Source organism: Triticum urartu, chromosome 4A (genome assembly GCF_056163025.1).
Source record: "Triticum urartu cultivar PI428250 chromosome 4A, HENAU_Tu73, whole genome shotgun sequence".
NCBI lineage: Eukaryota > Viridiplantae > Streptophyta > Magnoliopsida > Poales > Poaceae > Triticum > Triticum urartu.
The window spans coordinates 62076550-62093393 of record NC_141876.1 but is presented as its reverse complement, the minus strand read 5'-3'; the positions used below and the strand labels follow the sequence as shown (position 1 = coordinate 62093393).

At 45.0% G+C, this 16844-nt stretch overlaps 1 protein-coding gene across 1 annotated transcript; it reads left to right on the top strand.

The window, feature by feature from the left end:
- The first annotated feature begins 3864 nt into the window (after window positions 1-3864).
- LOC125553530 (histone H3.3-like) lies at window positions 3865-4982 on the top strand. The gene is made up of 4 exons (XM_048717300.2): window positions 3865-3942; window positions 4130-4206; window positions 4297-4387; window positions 4866-4982. Exons 1-4 carry the CDS (start codon window positions 3871-3873, stop codon window positions 4980-4982), a joined length of 357 nt encoding a protein of 118 aa, XP_048573257.2. The 5' UTR covers window positions 3865-3870.
- The last annotated feature ends 11862 nt before the right edge of the window (window positions 4983-16844 follow it).

The following is a 16844-nucleotide window of genomic DNA, read 5'->3' as shown; positions in this document are numbered from 1 at the left end:
TTTTGATCTCAAAATTTGTGAAGACATTCTCCTTAGTAGATGATCATCCTCAACCAAAACTCACGCCCATTGGCCATGTGCATTTCCCGTACCGCTAATCAAACACTTGGCTGCTAATTCATGTTTGAGCATCGATCGGTCTCCTCGTGAGAATCTTATGTTGTAATTTTCTTCCTAGCACCTACCTGGGGAGTGCCCAACCCACTAGACATGCCTAGGCCGCCCAGAACACATGGCAACATTACGGTCACGCGGTGACCACGCGACGGGCATGCGAGTTTACGTGTTCTAGAGTTGGGGCCCTCGACCACCGCCCAAACCTCGACGTATCGCCACCAAACCATGTATTTATGATTAAATAGGTCCTTATGTAACTAGAAATGATTTTTGGAAAAAATAAATAGCAAACTATGAGGCAGCTGCAGTTAAAATTTGACCCGCTTCCAACTGAATCGGCGGAAATTTGTCTTTTTCACGAGAGGTGGATCAAAAACTTTTACACCCAACCATTTTGTCAATTGTGCATTAAATATGTCCTAGTATTTTATAAAAATGATTTGGTCCAATTTTGCAACAATTATTTGGTAGTTCCTTCACAAAAAAACCTCCTTTCGGGCACTCGAAAAATGGAAAATGGTTTTTTCGTCCAACGAAAATGAAAACTTCCTTAGGAAACATTGTTTGCCATTCCAATATGCACCCTTGTGCACAATATGAGATCATTTAAACAAACTATGCCATGAATGTGGCCATAAGATTGATCATTTGGCTTGAAAGCCATTGATCTCCACACATGATAGCTCGTTTCTGAGAACACTTTTTTAAAATAATTGCCGTATTACAAGTTTGTTATTTTTCCTAGAAACTTGGCCACATATGATGACACAATGCGAAGGTTTTCCATTTTTTTGATTTTTTTTTGAATTTTTTATGCCCGTTTCAAAATGCGGCCAAAACAGCGGGAATGACCGTTCCTAGCTAGTGGTTGAATCTTATATTTTTTTGGTGTTTCTCTGATTAAATAGACACTTATGTACCTAGAAATGATTTTTTGAAAAAATAAAGAGCAAACTATGAGGTAGCTGCAGTTCAAATTTGACCAGCTTCCAACTGAATCGGCGGAAATTTGTCTTTTTCACCAGAGGTGGATCAAAACTTTTTACACCCAACCATTTGGTCAATTGTGCATTAAATATGGCCTAGTATCTTAGAAAAATAATTTGGTCCAATTTTGCAATAATTATTTGGTAGGTCCTTCACAAAAATACCTTCGGAAAATGGAAAATGGCTCTTTTGTGCAATGAAAGTGAAAACTCCCTTAGGCAACATTGTTTGGAATTCCAAGATGCACCCTTTTTCACAATATGAGATTATTTGAACAAACTATGCCATGAATGTGGCCATAAGATTGATCATTTGGCTTGAAAGCCATGAATCTTCACGCATGATAGCTCTTTCTGAGAACACTTTTTTAAAATAATTGTCGTATTACAAGTTTATTATTTTTCCTGGAAACTTGGTCACATATAATGACACAATGCGAAGGTTTCCCAATTTTTTGATTTTTTTGAATTTTTTATGCCCGTTTCAAAATGCGGTCAAAACGGCGGGAATGACCGTTCCTAGCTAGTGGTTGAATCTTGGAATTTTTTTTGGCGTTTCTCTTATTAAATAGATACTTATGTACCTAGAAATGATTTTTGGAAAAAATAAAGAGCAAACTATAAGGCAGCTACAGTTCAAATTTGACCCGCTTCCAGCTGAATCGGTGAAAATTTGTCTTTTTCATGAGAGGTGGATCAAAACTTTTTACACCCAACCATTTGGTCAAATGTGCATTAAATATGGCCTAGTATTTTAGAAAAATGATTTAGTCCAATTTTGCAAGAAACACATGGTAGGTCCTTCACAAAAAAAACACATTTGGTCACTCAGAAAATGAAAAATGGTTCTTTGAGCAAAGAAAATGAAAACCTCCCAAATCAACATTGTTTGTCATGCCTAAATACACACATGTACAAAATATTGGTTTATTTGAACTACCTATAAGAGGTTAAATGTTTTCCTGAATAAGAGGGTACAAACTATAAGAGAAACACCAAAAATGCTTAATTCTGATTGGTGGAACCAGATGTGGCATGGATCAGTGACATGGCAAACATCTGTCCACCCATCCATCCATCCGTCCGTCCATCCATCCGTCCGTCCATCCACCCCTCCGCTCTCTCAGCTAACCCTAGCGCTCGCAGATCCCTCCCCTCGCCGCCACCCGCCCCTCCCCTGGCAGATCCATCCTTCCCCTCCCTCCTTCCCCTCTGGCAAGATCGCCGTGATCTACTCCTCCCTCCTTCCCCTCCGGCAAGATCGCCGTGCTCTGCTCCTCCCTCCTTCCCCTCAGGCAAGATCCCACATCCATTGATCCATCCTCAACCGGAACCCCTTTCCCGATGCCAGATCCAATCCTCCTTCCTCCCTCCTCGCCCCAGCTGCCTGCTCCCCTCCCCTTCCAGATCGCCGCCACCACCTCCCTCCTCCTCCCTCGCCCCGGTTCCTGCTCCGCCGAGGCCGCCGCCAGGAGATCCGACTTCGTCGACGGGAATGGGGCCAGATCCGCCACGCCCGAGCGCTCCATCCTCGTCGACAGGGACGACTACATCCTGGCCTCCACTTCCCGCGCCACCGGATCCCGACGAGGATGTCCATGTCGTCGTCCTCGCAGGCCGCCAGCGCCGCCGCGACCGCGGCCGCGCCCGCGCTGCACCAGGCCGGGCCGTGGTGCCGGACCTCAGCCTCCGCGACCACCGCTTCACCATCCCGCTCGACCACTCCTCCCCCTCCGCGCCGCACATCACCGTCTTCGTCCGCGAGGTCGTCCCAGGTACGTCTGCGCCGACCCCGTACCGCTCCTGGGCGACGGCTTCCGTGTTCTCACCTTTTCCCTCACTCTTTGCAGGTGGCTTTCTCCGTGCCCGTCGCCGGCTCGGACCGCGCCGTCAGGAGTTCCAGAATCCAGGTGCGTGTCTGAATCATGTTTTGGTGTGCTATTAGTTACAGTAGATAGCACAATTGCCAGATTGGTTCGGGGCAGGGAGCAATTCTGGGCAGATTCCGATAGCGCTAGCTAGGACTGGGACCGTGTCCTCGTGCTATACATCTGGATTGCACATATTAGCTACTACTATCACTTGTAGATAGACACACATACTAGTCGTAGTACATGCACATTCAGTAAATTCTTCAGTGTTCTTGGCTTCTTAGTACATGCACATTCACATTTATTGTATCTGAATTGTATCAACTTGCCAGTTAGCTAATTACTAAAATCATATGCACATAACTATGTGAAGTTGATGTTCAACCATTACATGTGATAACTAGGAAGCATATTTTTATTAGTGGACTGCTATTTCTTTTCTTGCTTCTGTTTGCAAAATTAGGCGATCATGGTAGCCTTGTTTTCTTTAGTGTTAAAAAAAGTACTAGGCTGTAGTTTTTTAGTGTGTCATCTTTATATGTGTCTTTCGAGTGAACAAACTATGCTAAAGGTAGATGAGGACTTTCATCTGAAGTGGAATTCTATCTTGGGTCTGATCTTTTGAATGAAAAGTTTTAGTTAGAAATACACTGCTTTCTATCTGAAGGGGTGTATAGCTGTGTTGTATGATGTTGTTAGTTTTTGATGTACAAAATTTTGGTAGGTATTCTAGGCTGATGATTGTTGGGACTCTATAGTTATTGAATGGATTTGCTAGCAACAAGGTGCCAGGCACAATTTACTGGTTATGAGAAGACTATAGTTGTGTTATTGTGATATTCAATTTATAGAATTGACTATGTTTTTTTTGCTTCAGGTAAACCAAGGTTTTGCTCATGGATCGTACTAAGCAGACTGCTCGTAAGTCCACTGGAGGAAAGGCTCCTAGGAAGCAGCTAGCCACCAAGGTTTGTGACTGCAATATTGATAGTTTACCTATGCCATGTCTTTATTTATGGTTTAGGTAAATTGAACTGGTATAATTTGAACCTCAACCTTCATTGCCAGCTTATGACCAGATATCCTACTGATGTATATGGACTATCATGGTATTATTGTTAATTTGACCATGTGCTCTACTTTGCTTTTTGACAGGCTGCCCGTAAGTCTGCTCCCACAACTGGAGGAATGAAGAAGCCTCACCGTTACCGCCCTGGAACTGTTGCTCTTCGGTGTGTAAAATCTTCCAACCTATTCTAGCATGTGTTATAGTTTGTTTTGAAGTATTCTCAAATGAGTAAATTTTGTGCTTGACTTTGCAGTGAGATCCACAAGTACCAGAAGAGCACGGAGCTGCTCATCAGGAAGCTTCCATTCCAGAGGCTTGTTAGGGAGATTGCCCAGGACTTCAAGGTGATCAATCAACTTGTGCACTACATTGTGATGCTCCTGTTGTGTCAACTCTTATAGTATGATGAATCAAGTAAACTAAAGGCACCATCCTGTGTCTGCTTTTGCTGCTGTTTTTAGTGATTGTTTGGAACCGCTAGCTCTAATTTAACTTACTTCTCGTTCCCCTGTTTCTGCTGTCAGTATTCCCGTGGCAATTTAGGTAACTATAGTAATACTGTACAAGAAACATCATTGCATTACAAGTTGGGTTTGAATCTACTTGTGAGCAAGTGGGTGCGCCCATTCTAGAAATATGATATGTAGATTTGCTTCACAGAACTGATATAAAGACATCTCAAGTTACTTAATAGTTCCTTATCACAGGCCAACAATGCTATTGTGAGTACAAAAACCAATCTTGGTGCTTTCCTATTTGCATGTAGCCCCCTCGCTCGCGTACTGTTGCCGCTGTCCTGCGCATACTGCTGCTGCTCGCTAGATGCCGCAGCTACTCACTGCTGCTGCTACTCTTGCACTGCTGCTGCTGATGCTACTCGTTATGGAATTCATTATGGAACTTGGTGCAGTGTACCATCAGTCACAGCTGCTGAGTTAGCCAGTTAGGTAGTAGTACATGACAGTGAACGGCTGAAAAGTATTTCTGTGTTTGATGCATGGCCTATCTTACTTCATGCTTATACATTCTGTTATGTACCTAACATATATTGGAAGCCTCTGCAGAAGAAGAGCGGGGAGAACATCAAGAACAAGATGTAGCTGGTGATGAAGAGCGGCAAGTACACGCTCGGCTACAAGGCCGTCCTCAAGACGCTGCGCAGCTCCAAGGGTATGGATCTTTTTGTCACTTTGATTGATTTATCGTTGTGGCTGATCTGCTAGTTCTTTTGTCTGCTGGATCCGAAGGGTAGTACTATAACATACGCTCGGGACCGTGTTAATTCCTGAGATTCGTGATTAGCTTTTGTAGAATGAGGTGGTTAATATCTGTTTTGTGGCTGTTAATTGCTTGTTGTACTTATTTGTGAGATAAGCTGAACTGTGTACATATTTGCTTCACGTGTGTAGTGATACCCGCTGAAGTTTTTAGCACTGAAACTTTTAGTTCATAGAATTGGGACTGAAGTTTACCTCATTGCCTTGCTTTTGCCGTGCCTTAGAGGCGAATGCATTGTCTGAGGCAATTGCATCTTTGTTGGGTAGTCTGGAGTTCAAAACTATTGTAGTAAGATGGATTTTGCTTGCCATTTAGGGCATCTATAGATAGTTTGTCTCTAATTTTCATTTCTACAAATTTATTCCAGTGGTTTGTGCTTTTGTACTGATTTTTACTTTTTGTTGTGTTAGAATATTTGACTATAGAATGGGACTAAAATTTGGCTCCTTGGCATCTTTTGCTACCATGGAGATGAATGCAGTGCCCTAGAATCATTTCAGCCTACCTTTTAACACTTCTCCATGTTTCATTATCTGGGGAGCAATTGGAGGATGAAATATTTTTTGTTATATGATGAAAATATTCTCTATTGTTCTATGAAACTAGTTGCACGGAATCACCTATGCCCCATGATGGCATTGCTATATTCGTTGCATTCATAAGATTACTGTAGTGTTCACCTGTTTACATGAGCACTTTTTAAAAATAATTGCTATATTCGTTACATGAATGGATATGTTCGTGGTCACGCTTGCCATTGCCCTCTCCTCAAGGGCATGTATCATTTTTTAAACTCTGCTATATTTTCCCAAGTCTTTATTATCTTGCCTAGCCTTGTACTGATATGTATTGTTTGCTGCTAATTACCCAATATAGTGCGTGATGTTAAGGATAACCTGAGAACACATGCCTAAGTTTATAAGATATGACATGTGACAGTGCTGCTGCTGTTTGAATGCTTCTACTGCTAGATGCTTGCTTGAATAGGTGTGCACTTGTGCTGGTGGTGGTGCTTCTTGTGCTGCTACTGCTCATTCTTGTGCTACTAAGAAAATTGAATATAATCATTCTTGTTGGATCATGCAGACATGTATGTGCTGCTAATTCTTGTGCTGCTAACACATTCTTGTACTGCTCATTCTTGTGATGCTTAAGTTTTTTATGCCCTAATTTTATTCATCGTCTCCATAATAAATTCATTTGAATGCCTACTACATCTCCACTTAAATACTCATAATGCTAATGTCTAGGTTTTATTCAATTGGACTGACTATATATCTCTTGTTAAAATTGTGGTCTTTTGATCTTTTGTTTAAACCTGAGACATCATGCATAACTAGCTTTTCCTTCTCAGTCTAAACCTGAGACCTCTTGTGTTCTATATTCAGATCTGACTGATGGCCACGGTGCTGTTTTGTTGTGCTTGATAAACCCGAGACTTCTTTTTATTGCAATATTGAAGTTGTTTGGTTCTGGCCTCAGCAGCAGTACACTCTAATTTTGGTGGCCTTTATGTTCATTCTTTTACAGGAGCTCCAGGCCTATTTTTTGGAGTGTGAAGCCGTGAAGCCAAGTGTGAAGCTGTGAAGCCAAGTGTGAAGCAGTACTTAACAAAGAGTTTTTGGTTCTGAAGTGTGAAGCCAAGTGTAAATTGTAATATTGTAGAAGTCTAATGTAGTGTTAATGAATTATATCTGTTCTGTCCTATTTGAAATAATCATTATGTATGTTGAAAAGATGTGAAATGGAAACTTGACCAGTGGGACCCAGTTATGAATATAATCTGAGCAATTTTGAAATTTCTGACATGTGGCACCTAAACAACATACCTGGTCCCGTTTCACTAGTGGAAAGAAACAAAAGAAAACTGACAAGTGGGACCTAATTGGATGAGCAGAAGAAAACAAAAGAAAACACAGCTGGTCCAAAATGGATTGTAAAAAGGCCCAAATAAGAAATGGAAGCAAAAAGGCCGAAGGCGTAGAAAATAAAAAGGCTACAATGTTGGGCTTGGCCCATGAAGCCGATCAAAAATTTATAGAAAAAATACATTAAAAGGCCGAATTGTTGGGCTAGGCCCATGTAGAAAACTGAATTGGACCGGGCTGAATCTTGTGCCTCATCAGCTTGCCACGCTGGATGCCTACATGGACTGGGGAGGTTGCTAGTGACCAAAACAGAACAATAGGCTTATTTTGGTCATAAACCTTTGCGACCATTCCAGAAGAAAGGTCGCTATAGTCAGTTTACAACGCCCAGCTTTTGACCTTATGTTTTTGGTCACAAAAAAGTCATAAATGGAAATTTGTGACCTTTCAGTGACCAATAACGGTGGTCATAAGTTGACATATTTCTTGTAGTGCAAGGAGACAAGACGCGGAGAGGCTACAGCGATCGCCCGACGGGCGACGGCACTGTAGCCGCGCCTACCACGACGAAGCCCACGTCACCAAGATGGAGCCACAGTAACCAGCCGCCGACCAGGCCCTGGACAGTGGGGCCTGCCTGTCGACCAAGGGGCCGGCAGCCGGCGGGACCCACCAGTCGGCGGGCCCCAGCAACCGGCGCAGGAGCCGGCGAGCGCAGTCACAGACTGCTGGGCCCCGCGCCCAGTCGGATTACCATTGTACCCCCGGGGGGTGGGCCTATATAAACCCCCCGGCGCACCCATGCAAAGGGTTTGACCCCCTGCTAGTCTTAGACACCACACAAGGAGAGGAAGCAGGCTAGCCGTGCCCTTCATCCTCCTCCCACCAAACATCTCAAGGAGCATTGTGTAGCTACTTGTTCATCTAGTGATCATGCGGAGACCCCGCAGAGTAGCAGTAGGCGTGTTATCTCCACGGAGAGCCCCGAAGCTGGGTAAGATCCGCCGGCGTGCATGTCTTCGCCTTATCCTGTTTCCAGGCACCGGCGATGTCTTACTGGCTCCCACAATGATAAGCCACCCGTTGGCATATGTCGCACCTACCACCCGACACCTACCTAAACACTCAAGTCTCTAGTCCAGGTTTATCGCCTATCCAGGTTCCATCCGCAGGGAGTCCGGCCGACGTTTCCACATACGGCGCCGGACGATGTGTACAGGGTTCCGAGACACCAACCGGGCGCCCGGCATGCCCGGCCACGGTGTATCTACCACATCATAGCCCACCCCTAGGGTCAGCGCTATGCACGGCCGCCAACACATATCCTATAAACACCAGAAACTAGTTGCAACTCCTGGACAGAGGACAAGGGTGATCAAGAAGCCGAGAGGGTCCATTGGTTTCGGGCCCAATGCGTGGTAGTAACTGTTTCATGGATCACAAACACAGAACTCAGTTCCTAAGGACGGTTTCAATGAGACAACCCACCATGTACTCCTACATGGCCTCTCACCGCTACCTTTACCAAATCGTGTTCACACACTTAGCTCACACACAGTAGGACATGTTCATCACTGTTCCAATTCATCCCCGATGAATCAGACCTGACTCAACTCTAAGCAGTAGCAGGCATGACAAATAAGCATGAATGAGTAGGCACATCAGGGCTCAAACAACTCCTACTCATGCTAGTGGATTTCATCTATTTACTGTGGCAATGACAGGTCATGCAGAGGAAAGGGGTTCAACTACCGCAACATGTAACAGTTGAATCGTTGTTGTCCTAATGCAGTAAAAGAGAGCAGGAGCGAGAGAGTGGGATTGTATCAGAATGAACAAGGGTGTTTTGCTTGCCTGGCACTTATGAAGATATCATTGGGTCTTCATCGGTGTCAACGAGCACAACGTCGGTACAACGTCTATCGAGAAGGGACAACCACCGGCAAACACAGAAAGAACACAATCAATGCAATGCACAATATGATGCATGATCATGACATGTCAATATGTTGTGTTTTCAGCTAATGCAACTAGCAGCAGGTTAAATGGGGTTGGTTTGAACCCTAAGTTCAAATTCAAACTCCATATGTGATTTCTTAAATGCCATTTAATTGGATTGTCCTAAACAGCAACTTTAAGTTGTCCAACATGCATGAAAATGCCAGATTCAGATTCTTTGGATTTTTCTGATCATTTTTCATATATAAATCTTTTCAATCTGAGTTATAGATTATTTTCTATGATTTTTCAAAGTTTTGGATATTTTCTGAAAATAAATAAATCATTTAGATTTATTTAAAATGCAAAAAAGGTTTTACTGTGTCAGCATGACGTAAGAGTGACGTCATCAGGTCAACTGTGGCTGGCCAGGTCAAACCTGACCAGTGGGGCCTACTGGTCAGTGACATAGTGCTGGCTCGAGTCAATGACAGGTGGGACCGGTCAAAGGCCATGTCAGCAAAGTCAATGCTGACGTGTGGGTCCACTGGAATCAAATTAAATCCAAATAATTTCGTTAGTGGGTCAAATAAACCTGTGGGGCCCGGCTGTCATTGGCTCAGGTGCTAACCTAATTGGCAATTAGTGCCTAATGGCTGGATTAGGCCGGCGGTTACTCGCCGGCGTAAGCAGAGGCGGCGGCGTTCCCCGTCCAGCCAACTCCGGCGACGGGAGCAAGCGGGGCTAGGCGTGTTGGAACCGGAGCAAGGGTGCGCGTCGGTTGGGGGCCTCGGGCGATGCTAGGGTGGCCGGGAACGTCGACGGCGTCGAGTTCCACGGCGGCGCAGCTGCGGCTTGCACGGGCGCGAGGGCTAGGGTGCACGAGCGGACGGCCTGAGGCGCGCTACGGCTTCCTGAGAAAGCCCGGAGCACGACTGCGTGCTTGGATTGGCCAGGCGGGGTGGCTACTGACGGCGAGCTTCGCGACGGCGGCCGCGAGCTCCAGCCGAGGTGGAAACCACGACTGGGGGGGGGGAGGAAAGGACGGCGGGGAGAGGGGCGAAGGAAGAGGGGCTCACAGGGAACCCATAGAGAAGCTCTTCGTACTCGGGGATGGCTTGGACGGAGCGAATCGACGCCGGCGATCTCGGACGTCCGAGGTTGAAGACGACGGTGGTGAGGATGATGCATGGCTCCCGGCGAAGCATGGCTCGCCGTGGACAAAGAGGACGATGTGGCGGATCTCGCAGACACAATGAGCGGTCGAGGGGAATGGGGTGGCTATGCGAACGGCGACCGTGAGCTTGCGGTGGCTTCGGCCATGGTGCGGAGCGGGCGCGGGAGAGAACGAGCAAGAGAGGGAGCGATCCCCATGGGCTTGGGGGTAGCGTGGTGTCGCGAGAGACATCCAAGGGAAAGAGGGGGCAGCCAGGCAGGGAGGAGGTGGCTGGCGCGTGCCGGCGCGCCGCGGGCACATGCCCTCTGCCTACTGGCGCGAGGAGGAAGGCAACAGGGAAGGAGGCGGTGGTGGGCTGGGCCGGCCACTTGGGCCGCCAGGTGGGCTGCAGAGGTAAGTCCAGGTAGCTCTCTCTCTCTCTCTGTGTTTCTGTTTTTAATTTTGTTTTCTATTATTCTGTAGTTTTTAGGGATTTATTAGAAATACTTAGACACTTCCAAAAATCATGAAACTACTCATGATCACTGTTGGGAATATATCCTACAGTAAACATTTTAGTTTATGATTATTTGAGCATTTAAAATATTTAATAGCATTTAAATGCCCAAATGCAAATAGAGTATGATTTAATCTAGAGCCCAAATATGTCATGCAAAAATGTGCATCACCTCTGGTTACTGTTTCCAGCTTTTTTCCAAGAATGATGAACATTTTTTTAAATCCATTTGGATTTACTGGAAATATTTTGGTTGAACCTAGTGAATTACTTTAATGCTAGGGTTTAGGCAATCCCCATTTCAAGTTTCTTTCAAAATTTAAACATGATGCACACATGAAGTTACCCTAGTGCAATGCCAGAAGCTAGGGATGTGACAACTCACCCCCACTAAACAAGAATCTCGTCCCGAGATTCAAGCGTAGGGTAAGATAAAGGAGAACGCAACTAACACAACCTTCTCGATCCAATTGCACTTGATAAGAACGTTGATTCGACCACCATCATTGTCTCGATGTCCTGCTCTGAGAACTCCAACTAACATGACAAATGAGAGGAAAGGGAAATCTCTAGAAGGATCGATCTTATCGAAGATCGAACAACTTAGGATCAACTCGTGGAGCGAGATGCTAAAACATCTCTCGAGCTGAGACATAGAGCATACGTCCAGAGGGATGGGGTGAAACACATGACAAAGGATCACTAGGTGGGCAACAATTCCACATGTAAAAGGGTGGTGAACGGTTGCCAATGTAGCGAGGAGTTGAGTTTCCAAGACACCGAAACGAGACATCTTGGAGGAGGGTGACCTGTAGAATCATCCCTTAAGTGGCAAAAAGAATTACTTTTGATCCAGAGATCAATACAATTCTCTATACCAGCCTAGGGAAAATCTCGAGCAATCATTTGAAGAAGTTCGAAAGAATGACATACCCTGACTAGAATGGATGATGTGGACTACCTTGTTGAAGACAAAGCAATGGATGATTTTTTCTTATCACCGGAGATGGATGGGACCCGTGGTAGGACCACTTGAGGATGATCCTGGTTAATAATTACTGAGAAGGGTAGTCCGTAGTAGGATGACACAATGGCGGTGCAAGCTGGGAACAAAATGCAAACGCTAGGAATGATTCTAGTAACTGGGGAGAAACCCAACAGTAGAGAGAGATTCCACTGTTTGAAAGGTTATGGCATAATTGAAAAAACTAAGAACGGATCCCAGTTAATGCCGACGATAAATCCTAGTGCTTACGCGTGCTCTCAAGAACTTGAGCATTTCCGTATTCATCAAGGTTTTACCAATATCCGTGTCAAGGATCCTGGCAACACAACATGCTACCATGATGAATAATGGTGGAAGATGCAGATGCAAATAAAGATAACACTTTCTCAGATTTCACCTTAGCGAGGCCAAGGGATGAAAATATGGATGATTGACCGAGAGACATTTAGCACTCCGCTTCTAATGCTCTCCTTGATGTGCTAGCCTAACCATTCTTTGAAATGGTTTGGTATCTAGAACATCAAGTAGCAGGTCGGACTTTGGAAACACAAAAATCCATAAGGAACTACTATTGGAATAAATTCTACGAGATCCTTATGGGGAGGTGGCCAACTTACTCAATCAAGATACTACAATAATAGGTCTTCCGGCTGGTTGTATTGGTCACGACATCCACTTTACCGGGTTACTGAGAGATCAATATTATAGCTCTTGGGAAAACGTCCCAACCATCACATCTGCCTAAGATTCAGATCTGGTTGGTGTCAGGATATTCTAGACTCATCGAGTCTGGAAAGAAAATGAAAGTTTGCAACACAAATCGACGAGATGATATGGCGAGATTCTCAGGAAATGGACTATGGTAGTAAGCTCCAAAACATGAGCTGGTTCTGCTAAACACATGTGAACATGTTGTCCCAGACAAGCATGATCACATAGTAGTCTTACAATGAAACATTGCCGAGTCCTAGTTGGGAACCATCATCAAGGATATCGAAGTCCTTGCATAAGTCATATGATTAGCTCTTATGAAGAAACTTCTTTTCCCTGAACAAATCAGCCAGTGGCTTGGTGTGATAGGGAATACAAATGGAATGGAGGTAGCGAGCCTGTCAAACCATAGCATACTTCGCACATGCATGACTGACTTGGGATGGTACCAGAGGAAACAAAAACAACCTTTCTCAAACTCATGGCGGCAACTTGCATCGTTTGCACGTGAACTTAGAGGAGGTCACTACTTTCATCCAAACATATTCTACATGAACGGGGCATGAAGAAAATGCTTACACAACTTTTCAACACTAGCTGGATGTTCAACACAAATCATGGAGGAGACAAAATGCTGCTGATGGGCTCAACAGCAACTCATCGGAATTTCCATATCACTGGACTTCCACCATCATGTGAACACGGTGATAGCATTGGTTAGCCCAAAATATGTAATGGTGTATGCTCGAGGGATCAACCACAAGTAAGGCAACATTACGAACATCGTTGGTTCTGATTTGACTTGACGATATCATACTCAAGTCAAAGTTTTGACAAGGCAATAGATCCAACAACTGATCACGAGGACCAATCGATGGAGATATCATCTTTCTTCATCACACACACACAAAAAGATATCCCTTAACATGAACTAAGTCAGACAAGCTTTATCTTCCAACTCTCCAAGTTGTTGTTAGCTCAACCAACTAGCTCAAGGATATCCAACACAGATTCTTGGAGAAGGGGTGATTTATAAGAAAACCCATTTAATCACGAACTCAACATACCGGTCAGGTGACAACCAGGTAATACTTCCGAGAAGATCTTCGGAAAATCACGAACCACCGATATGTTACTAAACTCGAGAACAATCTTGCTTTTCAGGGCAAGACGATATGATCAACTAAGCAAGGATAGACACAGTCCCAACTCTTGATCGAAGAGTGCACCAGGAAAATGGACTAGGTAGCACAATCAATCTTAGAATGATGATTCAATAACCAACACGCTAAGAATGAGAATATTGTCCATTAACTACTAAGCAACGGAGTTGCTAGGAGTATTGATTTCACACATCACGACTCACTTGCCGGCATTCCGGTTACAATAACATGGGAACCGAGGAATGAACAATGATGGCAAGAAGTATCACTGCGTCAAGAATTCATAAGAGAAGGTGCAAATCTCATGACGCTCCTGACATAAAGTGGGTAATACTTCAGGGTAGAACAGAACCAAAAGCTGGGTTGCATTTTGATCTGCGGAATACAACTGCTTTGACCCAATCCTGGATATGGATGAGGTACTGGAGTTTGTTTCTCCTAGTCATTCTGAAATAGAATGGCTTGACGAATGACAAGAATACTAGGCATCGATGAACACAAATGCACACGTACTCTTGGCTATCAACTGATAGAGGATGGTCGGGATACAACTGAAGAGGAACCACTCAAGGGACATATAATTTTCTGGGTTGTGGACGCATAGATTAGTATGTCGAACAAGTTCAACAGGCTTCTTCCGGATAATCCATGCAGAAAGGTAGGACTAGCAGATTCACAATTCTTGAATGGAGAACCCATTAAGAGCACTCTTATTGTGATCTTTTGGTTCAAAGAACTTCTGCCTTAATGGTTCATGGTATTTGGAAGAAGGAAATACCACGGACCCCGAGGACTGTCGCAAGGTTACTAATATCCTAAGGGAACTAGCAACACTATCAACACGAGATAAGTAGAGTGAATTTTGGGCCAAGAACCCAGGAATAGAATGCGTACTAACTAAACGGCATCACGGGATGCTTTCGAGAATGGTGGCCAGAATCATCACACTGGGGATGCAAAGCATTGCTAGATTACCAAGTGATACTCTAGACACCTAGGGTCATAATAATAGCTCCAACATAAATGCCGAGGCAGCAGAGTACCTCAACAGATGGATTAGTGTGTTTAAAATGGCCCAAAAGGACATCGGGAACTGGGAGGAAGGATTTGCAAATGCATCAGATTGTTTAGAAACCTGGGATGACTCAGACAGCATAACGACTGTAAATGCTCAAAAATATTTGAGACATCCCGCAAAATGGTGGCATAACCACTCAACAACATCATATCAGGGTTCTGAGGCCATTTAACAACACACTGGAGTAGAAGAAACTGAACTGAGGCTTGAGACCAACAATCCTACGAATCTATGGATTAGTAACACGTGATCCTGATAGAAAGATGAGAAGCCTAATTCTTAATCCCCGTAGGAGAGAAGAGGGTGACTCAGATCACAAGGCATAAGGTATAAGGAGCAAAAAGAGCCTTACGTTCCCTTCCACAATCAATTCCCGTATATAACTAAAGCATTTCTAGACTCAACTTCGACCGGTTTGGCTTGGTAATCCTGCAGGTAGTCAGGCTCTGATACCAAAGCTGTCAGGACCCCGATTCCAAGTCACGTCGATCTAGCCGGTAACACCTCATATCATTTTGCGGCCTCACGCACGGTATTCCCACGGGTGTCGCCTTACCATGGCCCGAGACCGTTTGCGTCTTTTCGCTCACGTATATGATAGTGTTGCTAGCATCCATATGACAGAGAACCCGGGCCGACATGGCTAGTCGTGAACCCAAAGCGGCACTAACCTATGGGGACAGGCATACATGAATCACATCCAGCATGTCGGTCAGCAGCGTGTAAATCCGGGCTATAGCACTGGGCTAACAGGACTCCGGGAACCCGGGCTGTAGCGGGCTAGGCAGGACTCCGGATGTTACCGCGTGACATTTCCCTGAAGGGACAGACACAGGAACGAAGTGAAACACATGCCGGCCAGTCAAGTGTCTTGAGCAGTAGTGCTGGGCTAACATGACTCAGGTGAACCGGGCTGTAGCGGACTACTATGGCTCATGGAAGCACAAGACTACATTTCCCCATAAGAGAGGCTGCCAAGGATAAACAACTAGATTGTCGGATCCCACACATACCAAGCATTTCAATCATACACACAATATGCTCGACATGTGTAAATACAACATGGCATCACAACAAGACTCTACGACTCAAACATTTATTCATTAGGCTCCGAGGAGCGAGATATTACAAACATGGGTCTCATGACCCAACAATCATAGCATACAAATCAAGCACATGCGGAAGCTTAACATGTCTGAGTACAGACATCTACAAATGAAAAAGGCTAAGAAGCCTGACTATCTACCAGATCCTGCCGATGGCACAAGATCGTAGCTGAGGTATCAAGCTAAACGTCGAAGTCCACACGGAACTACTAGCGAGACTGACGTCTCTCTGCAAAAACATAGAATAGGCAAACGTGAGTACAAATGTACCCAGCAAGACTTACATCAGAACTAACTACATATGCACCGGTATCAACAAAGGGGGTGGTGGAGTTTAACTGCAGCAAGCCAGCTTTGACTCAGTGGCTAACCTGAACTACGACTGCAAGCAACTCTTTTGAGGTGGCGCACACGAGTCCACATGTTCACCATTCAATACACCACTATGGATCCGCTCTCGTCTCCCTACGAGAAGGCCATCCATAGCACTCACACTTATCTTGCGAGTTTTAGAGTATCCACTTTCACTTGTCTATGAACTGTTATAGGCAACCCAGAAGTCCATTACCGTGGACACGGCTATTCGAATAGATGATGTTAACCCTGCAGGGGTGTACTTCTTCACACACGCTCTCACCACTTACCGCCGTTTACACGACATGTACTCGGCAACCTTCAAGCGGAAGCCCAATGAGGGTGTCGGCCACAGCCTACCTAAACACTAAAGTCTCTAGTCCAGGTTTATCGCCTATCCAGGTTCCATCCACAGGGAGTCCAGCCGAGGTTTCCACATACGGCCCCGGACGATGTGTACAGGGTTCCGAGACACCAAACGGGCGCCCGGCATGCCCGGCCACGGTGTATCTACCACATCATAGCCCACCCCTAGGGTCAGCGCTACGCACGGCCGCCAACACATATCCTATAAACACCAGAAACTAGTTGCAACTCCTGGACAGAGGACAAGGGTGATCAAGAAG